Genomic DNA, 14,977 nt, shown 5'->3' on the forward strand with positions numbered 1-14,977 from the left:
AGAAAAGCGCAACACTTGTGTGCACTGCCATTATAGAGAACAAGTCTGATGCATATACCCAGAGGGCCCCTCAGTAGCTAAATCTTCTCTGCTTTGCTTGCAGGTGGCTGGCTGCAAACCTGGAGTTTCTAGGCAACGGCATTGTATTGTTTGCAGCCCTTTTTGCTGTGATCAACAAAAAACAACTTAGCCCAGGGATTGCTGCCTTTTCCATTTCATATGCTCTTCAGGTAACTCGGAACAGCATTGTATGGTTTTGCCATCTAACAGGGGTCTCAGGTTGTCAGCCTATTATGTTTATCATAGATAATGCCCCAGGGATCCAGATCCTGCAGCATCTGCTCAGCTGAGGATCAGCCCACAGGGCATTCCAGCTGGAAGTATTTTAAAGAACCTGGTTATCTTTGACATTTCCCTCAGCTTGGACAGTTATGAACCTAAGTCAGCTTCCCAGATGCTAACAGCTTCTGGACAAACGTCAGGTTGTCATGTACTAGCACAGTTGTGCAACACATGAATTGCAAATAGTGAAGGGGAGTAAATGTTTTTTTGTCCCAAAATACCAGCTGCTTTCTTTCTAAGTATTTAGAATTAAACTGAATTCAATAGAATTTGTTCCAGATTCTATTTTGTAAAAAGCTTGTTTGCAAACTGTACAATTACAGCTTATAAAGCGCAACACTTGTGCGCACTGCCATTATAGAGAACAAGTCTGATGCATACACCCAGAGGGCCCCTCAGTAGCTATCTTGCTACTACTGGGTTTGAAAATAGGTAGAAACTGAAGGAATATTTAACAGGCAAAGTACAGTCTCCACCAGATCACTGCAAGAAATATGTAGGTTGCTTAGAACAGAACGTCTAACACACTGTATTAGCACTGAGGAGCTGCAGGGTGAACAAATCAAATGTTGATCCACAAAATACAAGGCCAGATGTCACAAAACAAGATCATGAACACCCTGGCAACCAGCCAGCCAGAAAAATGTGCATGTACTAAGCTGCATCCTACAAAGTAGCAAGGGCTAGCTACTAGGGCTGTACGAAACGGCACCATTTTGTTTCGACTTGAGTTTTAACGGAACAGCGTTTCATTTCAAGTTTCGTTTCCATTCAAAACTGCTGTTCCGTTTTGTTGAAAAAGTTTCTTTGTTTTGATATTGTTTCGACATTTTGCCCATAGGCTATAATGGGGAAGCTCGAAACAGCCTATAACTTAGTCATTTCTGGCCTGATTTGGATGAAACTTGCAGGAATAGTAGCCCCTTCTGGGGGCATGAACCTTGCCATGTTTCAAGGAGATAGGTGTAGGGGTTTGGGGGAAACTGCACCTCAAGCTGCAGACAAGGAAAACTCGTGACATGGGTGATACCGTGTGTGTGTTAAGATGCAGGAGGGTGAAAACTGCAGGCTTCTTAGGCCCTGCTGTGGCCATGAAGCCTGCCAGCTGTTGAGGAGATAGGCGCAGGGGGAGTCTGGGTTCTAGGGCCCTGCACCTCTAGCTGCTGACAGGCAAAACTTGTGACATGGGTGGGTGACACTGTGTGTGTTAAGGTGCATCCTCACTCAACTGACACCAAGGCAGAAAGCAGGGCAGTTCAAGCAATGCTGCCTTTTATGCGGTTTTTCCATGCCTCTCCCAGAGCACTGGGATTGGAAGAAACCTCAGGGAAGGGTGATGGTCACTGGCCAGCTACACAGTCAATAATGAGAGCACTCCTCCCCTTCCCCATCTTCCCCCTCCCTCTCCTTACTTTAGTTTCTGTTTCCCTGCAGGCAAGCCCAGCTTGAGCTTCGAAACTCAAAACATTTAAAACATTTCTACTTGCCTTGTTTCATTTTGAGGCTGTTTTGAAGCTCTGCGTTTCATTTTGGTTTTGCTGTTTCGAGCTCAAAACGAGTCAAAACATCGTTGAAACAAAACTCCCGGTGAAATTTTGCACAGTCCTACTAGCTACTTCACAAGAACCTGGTCAGTCTACATTTAATTTCTGTTTTCTCAAGCTCCTTTCTCTCTTGCTAGATAACTGGCATTTTGAACTGGATGGTGCGCTCCTGGACAGAAATAGAAAACAATGTTGTTTCGGTGGAGAGAGTGAGAGAGTATTCAACAACTCCTAAAGAGGTAGCTAACCAGATATTGTTCTCATCATTTGAACTGGACTTGATCCCAAAGAAGACTGGCAATATATTTCTCTTCTAAATGGATAAACACCCAGTGTCTTTCTTCCAAAAGGCCCAGTGCCATTACTTTTAAGAACTGGCAGCATTTGTTGTTTATTAAACTATGCAGGCATGATTTATAACCTCTGCTCAGGGTATTTCCTTAAACAAGGTAAACAATAGCTGCCATTTCAAAGTATCATTTGTTAAGTTCTATGGAAAGACCTGCAAGTTTTCTCCATACTCGGAAAGTGCATTAATTGGGACATCATGGATGCAGGGCTGTGATAATTGCTGACCTTTTTTAATGGCTGAGAATCTCAACTTAATCCTTTGTATTTGCATTATTAAGTAATTATGTACCTCTTCACATTAATCACATCAGTGTTTACTAGAGGTGCCATATCGGTCCCATATCAGATTGGCAGTGATCTAAGAAAAATTGACTATCGGCATTCAGCTGTTTTGGTTGGTAATGCCACTGCTAAATACCCCATGCACACATGCAGCCACAGCACAGCACACAGGCAGTAAGGACCACAGCCAGCAGAGTGGAGAACAGCCAGGTCTAGCTACTAAGTCTGTTGTGAGGGAAGGGGCATGGGGGGGGCAGATCGAGGCCCCTGCAGTAAGGGAGGGAGTGGGGTGGGGTGGGGTTGGGGCAGGTGCTGCACAACCGGGCTGGAACGCAGGACAGAGCCATGAGCAGCTCATCTGGGGGTGCAGGGAGAGGGGACAGTTCCTGCTGCTGAGCACACTCCTGGAGGGCATGTGGGGCGTGCGCCCCCAGATCTGCACACGGAGCAGGGGCGGGCTGCCGCTGCAGGCTGGGGCCTGGCAGGGGAGTTGGGCTGGGCTGCACTTGGGGCGGGCGGCGGTGACGCTAGGAGGGGGCGGAATATGGTGAATTTTGGGATGGATGCATGCCCCCGTAGTCCCCTCCCAGTGCCGCTGCCTCCCACCCCAAGCGCAACCCAGCCCAGCACCTGCTGGGAATGGCCTGGCACCACCCTGGCCCCAGCCCACAGCAGCAGCCCACCCTCGCCCCACAAGCAGATCCAGGGGGCACATGCCCCCCACGCCCCCCCGTGGAGCATGAAGTAGCAGGAGCCATCCCCGCCCCCTCCCCCCCATGAGCCTCTTGCAGTTTCATCCCGCACTCAAACCCCACTCACTCCCTCACTACAAGTGCCTCAATCTTCCCTGTGCATGCCCCTTCCCTCCTCCTTTGCCCCTTCCCCCAACAACAGACTTACCAGCTGCTCTCCAAGCTGCCTGACTGCATATCAACAATGGGATAGGTATCAGCTGATATGGCTTGTTAAAAATTGGCCATCGGTATCAGCCCAAAAATTCTCTATTGGTGCACCCTACTGTTTACAACTCGATAAAATGAAAATATGCCTTTCACAAAAGACATGTTTGCAGAGATCTATACAACCAAATATAATTAGATCAGTCAAAAATATCATATCTGTCTGTCAAACAAATTCTTATCCTCAGTCTCAGCTAAGAAAATAGTCTGACTCGCTGTATAAAGTAACTAAGGTTAGGTTTAATAATTTTATTATGAAGAATGCCACCTCCAAAAAGACAGACTCAGAGTTCCAGAAAAAAATGTGAACCCATGCTTTGAGTATTCTTCCATATATTGCATACAGCCATGTTACCTGCTGACGTACTGACTGCTGAACAAGATGTCATTTGTTTCCTTTCTACATAGGCCCCCTGGACTCAGGAAGCCAAGTCTCAAAGTCAGGCTTGGCCCACTGAAGGAAGAATTGAATTTAGGAACTACAGTTTACAGTACAGGCCAAACTTAGAGTTAGCACTGAAGAATATCACAATAACAATAAGGGGGCAAGAGAAGGTGAGAAATGTCATTTGTTTCTTAACTGCTGAAAGTATAACTAGCATTTTATAATAAGTAGACAGAAAATGTGATCCCTGCCTCACTGAGTTAATAGCTTGAAGGTACAAAAGCTACGTTAAACACATACACACACTGTTAAGGCCTTCCTAAGCTTATAACAGATGTACAGGAAGTCCTCAACTTAACGACTTTTCAAATAATGATGAACGGCACTTACGACCTTTATAAACTGGCACCGCGTTTGGAGGTGCCACGGCGGGTTTTAACTTTATGACACTTGATACAGCTGTGTCCAGCTGGTAAGTCTGTTGTAGGGGAAGGGGGAGGGAAGGGGCGTGGGTGGGGGCAGATCAAGGCCCCTGCAGCGAAGGAGGGATTGGGGCAGGGGGTGCGAGAGGCAGGGGGCATGTACCCCCGGATCTGCATGAGATAGGTTGGGCTGGGGCTGCACCGAGCTGCACTCTGGACGGGTGCTGCAGTGCTGAGAGTAGGGGCTATGCCTTGCTGCCGCTCAACCAGCCAGCGGGGGCAGGCACAAGATGGAGCCAGTGTGCTGTCTCCAGACCAGCAACTCGCAGTGGTGGGAGTTGCCCGCCCTCCCCATGCCCCTCAGACAGGCCGCAGCTGTCCCATGCCTGCCTCACCCCAGCAGGGCGGGCGGCAAAGCAGGGGCTATGAGGGGGCTGCAGTCACCCAAAAATTCACTGTAGCCCCCCCATAGCCCATGCCCTGAGCTCAGCATGGTGTAGAACAGATCCAGGGGCACACGACAACCCTTCCTGCCCTCCCGGACGAGTGGCAGGGGGCGCGGGGGGCACCTGGACCAGCAGCGTGCAGCAGCGGGAATGGCCCTCCCCCACTCCCACAAGACGTGTCACACCTTCATCCTGTGCCCCCCCGCCCCAGTCCCAGCCCCACCTTCGCTGCGGGGGCCTTGATCGTGCGTTGTAAAGGAACCAATCGCCCATTTATAACATTGTTCCTACGGGGAAATTGGTTCCAAGTTACAACATTTCGACTTAAGATCTGGTTTTCAGGAACCAGTTGTATCATAAGTCTGAGGACTGCCTGTAGTCCTGTTCCTGGCATAGACCCCCATAGAAAAGTCAAAAGGTTTCCTCCACCATCTGACCTCAACTTCCTTGTCATTTGAAGAACACAGAACAGGTTTCCAAGAGGCCCAAGGAGAGGAGCAGATGAAGAGAAACTAAGTTGCAACTGAGAAGTGATTTTTTTTTAAATGCAAAGGAAAGCCACAAGTAGTCTGTCTCCACATCAGGGTACAGCCTGCTAATCAAAGAGGGAATCAGGATGACACAGCACCGTTCACAGGGCATAGACCCAAGTTGTGCATTTCTCCAAAACTTCTAATATTGGTTATTGTCCAACCTGCACACTCAGCAAAATTAACCAATAGGTCTCTTTCTACACGGCAGTTCCATGGACATGTCATTCAGCCATCATTTGGTCAAAAATCAAAATCCAAGTATAAAGTGAATAATCTACTTTCATTATATTTTATAGATTGGCATAGCTGGAAGAACAGGAGCTGGGAAATCAACTCTTGCAGTGGGACTACTGAGATTAGTGGAAGCTGCTGAAGGAGAAATCTCAATTGATGGAATAAATATTGCTCACATAGGTCTCCATGACCTTAGAACCAAAATAACAATTATTCCCCAGGTATGACATTAATTTTTAAAAGTGCTTATCCATCGCATGGGGTGCTAATATGTGGGACAGGCAGGAAGGAAGGTTCTCTGTGAGAAGGCTAGCTACAGATATGAAGGGGAGAAGTCACCCTTACGACCAGCTAGTCTTACTTTGCATACTACACTAGCCAGAGTTTTTCACTCCGTTCGTTCTACAGCAGGTAAAAACCTGCAGTGGCAGGAGTTTAAGAGGTCTGTATTAATTTCAGGATTTTTTGTATTGTTTTTATGTTTAGGATCCAATTTTGTTTTCTGGTTCTCTAAGAATGAACCTCGATCCCTTAAACACATACTGTGATGCAGACATCTGGACAGCTTTGGAACTGACTCAGCTTAAGAACTTTGTACTGGATCTGCCCGATCAACTGAACTATGAGTGCTCTGAACAAGGGGAAAACCTGAGGTACCTTCACTGCCATCAGAAAAAGACAGCACAGCCTTGGTCGGTGGGTGAGGGGGTGATGCAGTTGGCAAGATTGTCCAAATAAGGAAGAATGATATTAAATAGAAGCAAATGTGATTTAGTAAAATCCAAAAGATATAGTCCTGTTACTTTAAGGAGTAACAGCAGCAGGGAGATCCCCAGGTGGGGAAGGCTGCTCATATGAGCTGCAGGAGAACAGGTTGCCAGGGACTTATAGGCTATGAGTGCCTATTGCAGAACTTGCAGCTCTGTAATAGTACAATAGGACAGAGCCCTGTCTGGGCAGCAAGGACATTGCTAAAGCAGCCAGAGCAGCAAAAATGAGTTGCCCTGGGAGCTAGTCATCAGGCCCTGATTGGAAACCCCAGTGGGTTGAGAAGGCCAAGGCTCCAACAAGGGAAAATGATGGAGCAGTAACACCTGTGAGGCACAGGTCAGAGGCCGCAAAACTAACCCTTAAGGTAACTAATACCCTGGGGCATGGATGGAGCAAGAGGGCCAAGACAATACAGTGAGGGACTGAATTGGGACCAGTAGGGTCTGGGAAAGACCTGCTGGCTCAGATGGACATGAGGTCAATCTGGGACCCGAGGGCAACCTCCCTTATTACCCATCAACTAGTTACATCAAGGTGTAGCAGGCGGCAAAGAAAGGGACAGTACCCAGGAATCTAGAGCAGAGCAGGAACCACATAGCCACCAGGGGACATCACGACCACCCCTGGAACTTGGTCCCGCTACAAGCCCCCTGAGGGGAAATCTGCAACAGCGCTATGACATCCCTTAGAATAGAAGATCTCCAGGGCAAACTGCCTTGTTCCGAGTTTGTGCAGTGCCCAGCGCAGTTGACACCTAGACCATGACTGAAGCTCCTACATGCTGACACAGTACAAGTTAATAATGTCCCCAGCTTTGGATGGTCTCAAACTATTATCTGCTATGTTGTCAACATCACAGGCTCCATGCACGGATGGCTCCTCGTTCATCTCCTAAAATTCAGACAGAACACAACTCTGAATAATCCCAGGCTCTTGCTTCCCCAGAGAAAGAGAGCCATGAGCCTGCCAGAACTTTCTCAAATTGATTATTTTTTCTGAACTCCAGTAACACTATTTGCTCCTCCTCAATTCCCCATCCTACCTTTTTGCTTTCAGCGTTGGTCAGAAGCAACTTCTCTGTCTGGCCAGGGCACTGCTACGGAAAGCCAAAATCTTGGTTCTAGATGAGGCTACAGCATCAGTGGATGTAGAAATGGACCTCCATATTCAATCAATGATAAGGACTCAGTTCAAAGAGTGCACAGTGTTGACAATAGCTCATCGTGTGAACACCATCCTGGACTGCAACAGGTAGTCTTCCCCTGGCAGATTTGTCTGGTCATTTTTATAAGTCTGTCCCTCTCTCTCTGCCCCATTTACCCCACCAGGGTGCTCTCTCAAACAATAGCAGGTTCTTATTGTCAGTGATGGATGCATCAACTGCTGAGAAACAGTGAGATCTGTCTAGGTCTGCTGAAGTCATTTAATTCTTTATCCCGCCCTTTTGTCCACTGATGTAAATTAAAGCTGCAGAGAGTCTCCTCACTGGAACCTCTCCCTCTGCTCAGACATCACTTGCTGCTTTACAATTAAAAAATAGGTAGCCAAAAGTTCTGTTTAGATATGTACTCATGACATTGCCACAAAGGGGCTGCCCAGCTTATGCATCATCTTTGAACATTTGGTTACAACTACTATGCTCCTGTGGCTTGTTCCCTGGTTGGGGAATAGTGGCAGGAGCTGATCTAACAAGATCTAATAATCGTAGCTCAGAATGGTTACTTAAGTTAGTGTTGTTTTTGCATTCCAATGCTCAAATTTCTGTTTTAATATTATTCACAGGATTTTAGTCTTGGAAAATGGTCAGATTGCCGAATTTGATACACCAGAGAAATTAATGGCTCAAAAGGGACTATTCTACAGACTGGTTGAAGAATCGGGCCTTCTTTGATCATCACCCAAAACATGCATCATCATACCACTGTTGTTGAAAAGAACTGATCTATTCTTAAATCACCTAACTTTGGTTTGGTTGCAAAACATCTGGTACTTAATCAAATCTCATCTGCATTTGAGCCACAATGAACTAAATACTTAAAGGGAAACTATTTTACTGTACATGAAAGATACACACACACATCCAGCTTTTTGTTTCCAGACCACTTTCCATCATTATACTACTAGATGAAACTATGGTCACAATTGAATGTTATTACCAAATGTTTTGGCATTCTCTCTGGGAAGGAATAAACAGTTGTCGCACACACCACTTCCTTATTGGCTTGGTTTTCAAAAATTAAATACTAGTAATTCATTTATGCCCAGTTAGTCAGATGAGCCAATTGGAATTTAAACACCTGGCTGGGGTCATCTGACCCCAGCACTCTTTTCCTGCCCTTTGGGCAGGGGGCTGGACTCAATGATCTACTGAGGTCCCTTCCAGCCCTAAAACTCTATGAATTCTGGGGTTAGAAGAAGAAATGCACGCTCGTGTGTTATTGCTTTTGAAGCAAAATAATTGTGCTTTGCATTTGACTCAGATTGTATTACAAATAGTGGCAACTTCTCTGGGAGGGTCTTAGACATTCCCGAGAGTGTCAAAGAAATCAAGCTGTTGTTCAATTTATATGTTGCAGTGAGGTGCTGCTAACACGTTCTGTAAAATAACTCAGAATTTCAAGTAAGGTTTCATTTGTACTGACTTTGGTACTTCCCACAGCTTAGAATTTGCCATGTTCAGTGGGTGCTGTCCTCCTACTTCAGGCAGATGGATAGTGCTGGAAAAGTAAATTTTATACAACGAGATAGTTAGTCTGTGCTTGTGCAGAGCCCCAGGCTGAAAGAGTTCCTCTCCTTGGTTTATTCCTAAAGATTAAACAGCTACTATCTAATTGTGGGAAAGTCATTTTTGTATGCTTCTTTCCTCTTCCACACTTTGTCTGGTCTATTTAAAATCATAGGGTCCTCACGCCAGGGACTGAGCCTTGCTGCTGTTATGTACAGTGCACAGAAAAACCCCAGTCTTCAATGCAGCTTGTAGACATTATTATTTGTATTTTTTTTTAAAACAGGACAGGAAACAAAGCACTGGGATACTTAAATGAAATTTACTGTGACTGTTGTTAAGATGCTGTATTATTCCAGTTTTATCCCAGATTCTCCAGCACAAAGATATCAGTATGTCTGTTTCTTCAGGAAATAATATTGGGAGGAATAGGAGAATGCAGATTAGGAAGTGGCTCCTTCCAACTGAGGGAAATAACAACCAGCAGTTTGCTGTTGTCACCTGATGGCTGTTCAGTGGCTGACCTAGCACGTGTTTAAATGACCTTAGTCTAGTGTCCAAAGGATAAGTCACAGTCACAAAATCTACCATCTGCTACTCATGCTTGGTGTTAACAGCAGGAAATGTGAAAGCAAGGGCTCTCTCTTGCTGTTGTACATGTTTGTGCCAAAATAAAACACTTTAGGGCAGTGGTTTTCAACTGTTTCAGACTCCAGGCACTCCTCATTCAACTTGTGGTACCCCCTGCCCCCAGAACTTCTGCAAATTGAGCAGCACTCAATTTAAAATACTAGTTAGTTAATTTATTACAGAGCTCATCTCCTTGCCATGGGGGAGAGTGAGGGGGCAGGCAGGAATGGAGAGCCTGAGCCTGTCCTCATCGCAGCACACTTCCAAGGATCTCAGGTATCCCAGGTTGAGAATCACTGCTTTAGGTTACAGAGAGATGACCTGTTTGCAACCCAGTAAGTCAGACAGAAGTGTGTTTTTAAAAACCAGAGAGAGATTTCCAGGTCATACAATGAAGCAAAACAAAAATACCATTGGGTCCCAAGATGTGTAAAGACATGTTGCAAAAGAGACTGAATTCTCAGAATTATGGCCATCACTTTGATGAATGCAGTATTTTAGATTAATACAAGTCACCAACTTTATGATCTAGTTGATAATGGCTAAGTACAGACATTCAAGAAACCCCTGGAGGAAAGTGCTCTCTCTCACTTTACTTAAAGCACTAAGTTAAGGGAGGGAGGGAGGGGGGAGCCTGCCCACATTAGTTGCTGCGGGCACTCCCAGGAGGCTGCTGGAATAGTCCCCCTCCCCAACCCCAGCCCTCCTCCCTTGCCCCCTGGCAGCAGCTGGGGGAGGGGGAGACCCCAGGCCCCTTCCCCATGGCCCCCCGCCGCCATTTTGCAATGTGGGGATGCTGAATATATGTGATGGGGAGGCTGCTGGAATGTGCTAATTAGCATACTTCAGCAGACTCGATTAATTGAGTCTGCTCCTGTGTATGCTAATTAACATGCATCGAAGCAGATGTCCAGCATGTGTATAGGTGCCCTTAGGAGCTCAATCCACCATTTTTCAAGTGCTCCAAGAGCCATGAACATCAGTTCATTTACAGCTTGAGAGAGCTTTCTGCATGCTTAATGCATAATGATCTGTACCTAGCCAATGCAACTAAAGCAGTGATTCTCCACCAGAGTGCTGGGACATCCCAGGGTGCCACCAGATACTTCGATGGGTACCTTGGGATATGAGGAGATGATTAGATAAGCTAAGTAGATTAACACACAGTCTTGTCCAGGCCTGATCCCCAACCCAGACTGCCCCACCTCTCTACAAGAGAGTAAGCGCTGTAACACAAGTTAGTTGTTGAAACAGAAGTTCTGGAGGGGTGCCTCGAGTTCAAAAAAGTCTGAGAACCAGTGGTCTAAAGAAACTATCATAAGCATCAATCAAATGCCAAAACCCATTTCCTGTAGAAAGTAAGAGTAATTTGAAATAGGTTCACTGGAAACCTGGATCCAGCAGAGCATACAAAGGGATTTATAAATCACTGATTTGTCACTCATTTGAAAATTTGATTTTCAAACAAATAAACAACAGGAAAGGAAGTTTAAAAGAATGAGTCTCTGGTAAAATAACATCTATTCCCTTTCCCTAAGACAGCATTCAAACAAGGTTTTATGTTGAGAATTCTGTTTTGATATGAGCTTTTGTAAGTTACTTTGAAGAAATATGAAATGTTAAGAAAAATGTTTAATAAAATGATACAGAATAAATGATAATATCATAAGGCAAATTTTCAACTGATATCAGTGGAGTTAGAGTAGGTAGAACTGTAGCACAAGGTGGGTTGATTATTTCACCCTAGGTATCTTTACTCAGCTTCAAAAATATCTAACTAAGGAACAGAGAAAAGGACAGCAAGGGAATGATGGATCCTCTATGGCAGGGGTCCTGCAGGCTGGATGAGCAGTTCAGAGCCAGTCTACAGGCCAGATCAAGCCCACGGACCTGTTGTCCCCCCGCCAGATCTAATGTATGGGTCAGTGGGTCACAGACTGACTAGAGCAGACACTGTGTACAGCATGGGTCCCAGACTAGTGGGGAGTGGGGGAAGAATCACCATGCAGCATAGTCCCATGTGTGGCACAGATCCCACAGCAGGTGCCACAAGAAGTGCATGTCCTGGACCCTGTGCATGGGGCCAGTTCAGCACATGCTACATGGGTCAAATGGATCAACTTAATGACAGCAGGGGCCAGTGATAGGGCTGCATGGGCCAGATCTTAAGACACCCCTATTCTAGCACTGTTTTGGTTACACGGTCACAAATACACTCAACTCTTCTAATGCTACTCTGTAAGTTAGAGCAAAATAATTGGCCATGTTAGTCTGAAGTCAAGCAGAAGGTAGGGCAGCACCTTAGAGACTAACTCATTGAGGAAGGCATAATTTTTCCTGGGCAACAACCTACTTCATTCCAATGCTATGAATACATGTGGACAGAATATACATAATGGGAATACATGCTAACAGGAACTACTATTTCCCACCTGGAGAGGAGAAAACGTCCTCAAGGCACAAGCGGGGAATAGAACTTCTTTAATATAGTGTAGTAGGAGAGAGCAGTGATTGCCTATGACAGTGCCAGAAGATTGACTTACATGGCTTATTTTTGCTCACTGCACTAATAAGCTCCTTCCAGAGTAACTCTTTATGTCATATTTCATCCAGGCACAGCAAGATAGTACCTCTGACACAGTATCCCATACCATCCTTATAAATAAACTGACAAGATTTGCCTTGACTAATTATATGGTAGACTGGGTAGCAAACTGGCTCAAAGGTCGCACTCAGGGTGGTGGATGGGTCAGTGTCAACCTGGAAAGATGTGGGCAGTGGAGTCCCTCAGGGTTCAGTTCTGGGGCCGGTGCTGTTCAACATCTTCGTCAGTGATCTGGACGAGGGGGTGGGAAGCACCCTGTCCAAATTCGCAGTAATTCCCACAAGCACCCATGGCACGAGTTTTGATTGTCCACAGCTTGAGGGGCAGTTCCCCCCAAACCCCTGCACCTATCTCCTTGAAACTTGGCAGGCTTTGTGGCCTCAGTAAGAGCTGCCACACCTGCAGTTTTGATCCCCCTGTGGTGCAACAGCCGTGACAAGAGTTCGGCTTTCAAGAATTTGGGGTACAGTTCCCCCCAAACCCCTGCACCGATCTTCTTGAAACTTGGTGGGTTTCATGCTCTCAGCAGAGGCTACCATCCCTGCATGTTTCATCCAAATCGGACAAAAAACAAGAGTTATAGATATTTCATTGATCCCCCCTTGTACCCTATGGCTGGATCTCCGAGGTGGCTCCGAAGCCGCTTCGGCCGGATTGAGGCAGAAACCCGGTCCGGCGCCCCAGATCGGATCACGGCCATCCGAAGCGGATGGATCCGAAGCCGGATCAGATCGCTGCTGACTCACACAGGCCTACTGGCCAGCAACTGTCATCCTTTCCTGGGGTCCCTTCCAATCCCAGTTATCTGGGGGAGGGATGGAAAAACTGCATAGAAAGCAGCATTGGTTGAACTGCCCTGCTTTCTGCCTTGGTGCCAGTTGAGTGAGGGTGCACCTTCGCTCGCGCACGCACGCACACACAGCGCATCACTCAAGTCACGAGTTTTGCTTGTCCGCAGGTTGAGGTGCAGTTTCCCCCAAACTCTTGCAACTATCTCCTTGAAACTTGGCAGAGTTCATGCCCTCAGAAGGGGCTACCCTTCCTGCAAATCAGGCCAGAAATGACAAAGTTATAGGCTGTTTCAAGTTTCCCCATTATAGCCTACAGGCAAAATGTCGAAACAGCATTGAAACAGCAAAACTGTTTCACCAAAACGAAACAGAACAGCAGTTTTGAATTGAAATGAAATTCAAAATGAAATGCTGTTCTTTTGAAACACAAGTTGAAACGGATGGTGCCGTTTTGCACAGCCCTAGCGATCAGTTAGTTTTAAAAGTAACTGAACAGATTAACCGTTGATTGATTTCCTCATATTTGTACGGTAGTTTTTATGCTGAAGGGAGTTTCCTAGAGTTGTATTTAACAGACTTAATAGATTTTTAAAAGAAAATTAGGGTTGGGAAGGATCTCAGGGGGTCATCTAGTCAGCCCTGCTCAAAGCAGGACCACCCCAACAAGATCATCCCAGGCAAAGTTTTGCCTACCCCAGGTCTTAAAAACCTCCAAGGATGGAGATTCCACCACCTCTCTGGGTAACCTGTTCCAATGGTTTACTACCTTCATAGTGAGAAAGTTTTTCCTAATATCTCGCATAACACTTCCCTTGAGACCATTGCTTCTTGTTCTGTCACCTGCCACCACTGAGAACAGTCTAGCTCCATCCTCTTTGGAACCACCCTGCAGGTAGTTGAAGGCTATTAAATCCCCTAAACAGTCTTCTCTTCTCCAGACTAAATAAACCTAGTTCCTTCAGCCTCTCCTCATAAGACATGTGACCCAGCTCCCTAACTATTTTCATTGCCTTCCATTGGACTCCTCATTTTTTGTAGTAGGGGACCAAAAACTGGATAGAGTTCTCTAGATGTGGCCTCACCAGTGCTAAATTAAGGGGAAGAATCACTTCCCTTGATCTGCTGGCAACGCTCCTACTAAAGCAGCTCACTTTGCTATTAGCCTCATTTGCCTATATGTTGCATGATGGTGATGAGATGATCTACTACAGTTAGGATAGTATGGTCTTGGAGCTAAGGCCTGGCCATGAACAGGATGAGATTGTCAGTCTCAAGGTTCATAGCAGGTTCATCTAACATAAGGACTTCCGTTTGTCAAAGCAGGGCTTGAGCCAAGCCTACTGCTGGCACTGCTCAACACTAAAACAAAGCAGTATGATTAAAGCATAATTAAGATGTCTGCTGCAATGCAGTTTCCAACACCTGGGGACGCCAAGCCCTGGTTAGACCCTTGGAACACTTGCAGCAATATTTATGTACAAAAGAGTCAAAGATGAGAGACCCTTGGGAGCCTGCAGCATCAAAGCAGCTAAGCCAGGGGTGGGCAATTATTTCAGGTGGAGGGCTGCTTACTGAGTTTTGGCAAGCCATCGAGGGCTGCATGGCAGGCAGTCAGGGGAAGACAAATATTAATTTTCTAAATTTTTTAGGGGCCCCACAGGCCGGATGGAATGGCCTGGCGGGTCGCATCTGGCCCACGGGCCTCATTTTGTCCACCCCTGAGCTAAGCCCTATCACCCTACTTATGGACTCCCCCTTTCCCAACTTAAATGGGATGAAGATTCTTTTCACCAGTCACAACTCACCTTCCTTCCACGGCACAGGTTATCAGTTCCAGAAAAAGCACACTTCAGTATAAACTATAACTTTCTCTTAGAGCAGGGGCGGGCAAAATATGGCCTGCGGGCCAGATCTGGCCTGCCAGGGCATTCTATCCAGCCCCCCCGACCCCTAAAAC

The 14,977-nt window shown here is 46.2% G+C and overlaps 1 protein-coding gene across 5 annotated transcripts in view; it reads left to right on the plus strand.

Moving 5' to 3' along the window:
- LOC102378295 (multidrug resistance-associated protein 6) overlaps positions 1–8,610 on the plus strand; it is a 38,977-nt gene extending 30,367 nt beyond the window's left edge. For 3 of the 5 annotated variants that reach the window (XM_025206443.1, XM_025206444.1, XM_025206447.1), the window contains 7 exons: positions 104–230; positions 2,024–2,125; positions 3,887–4,033; positions 5,561–5,719; positions 5,985–6,151; positions 7,326–7,520; positions 8,052–8,610. In XM_025206443.1, coding sequence (XP_025062228.1) covers positions 104–230; positions 2,024–2,125; positions 3,887–4,033; positions 5,561–5,719; positions 5,985–6,151; positions 7,326–7,520; positions 8,052–8,160 — 1,006 coding nt within the window. In that variant the 3' untranslated portion in view covers positions 8,161–8,610. Of the gene's footprint in view, positions 1–103; positions 231–2,023; positions 2,126–3,886; positions 4,034–5,560; positions 5,720–5,984; positions 6,195–7,325; positions 7,521–8,051 lie in introns of those variants that run through there. The other 2 variants (XR_003094512.1, XM_025206445.1) reach the window with 2 other exon arrangements.
- Positions 8,611–14,977: the final 6,367 nt, after the last annotated feature.

This window comes from Alligator sinensis, unplaced genomic scaffold, assembly GCF_000455745.1.
Source record: "Alligator sinensis unplaced genomic scaffold, ASM45574v1 scaffold927_1, whole genome shotgun sequence".
Classification (NCBI taxonomy): Eukaryota; Metazoa; Chordata; order Crocodylia; family Alligatoridae; genus Alligator; species Alligator sinensis.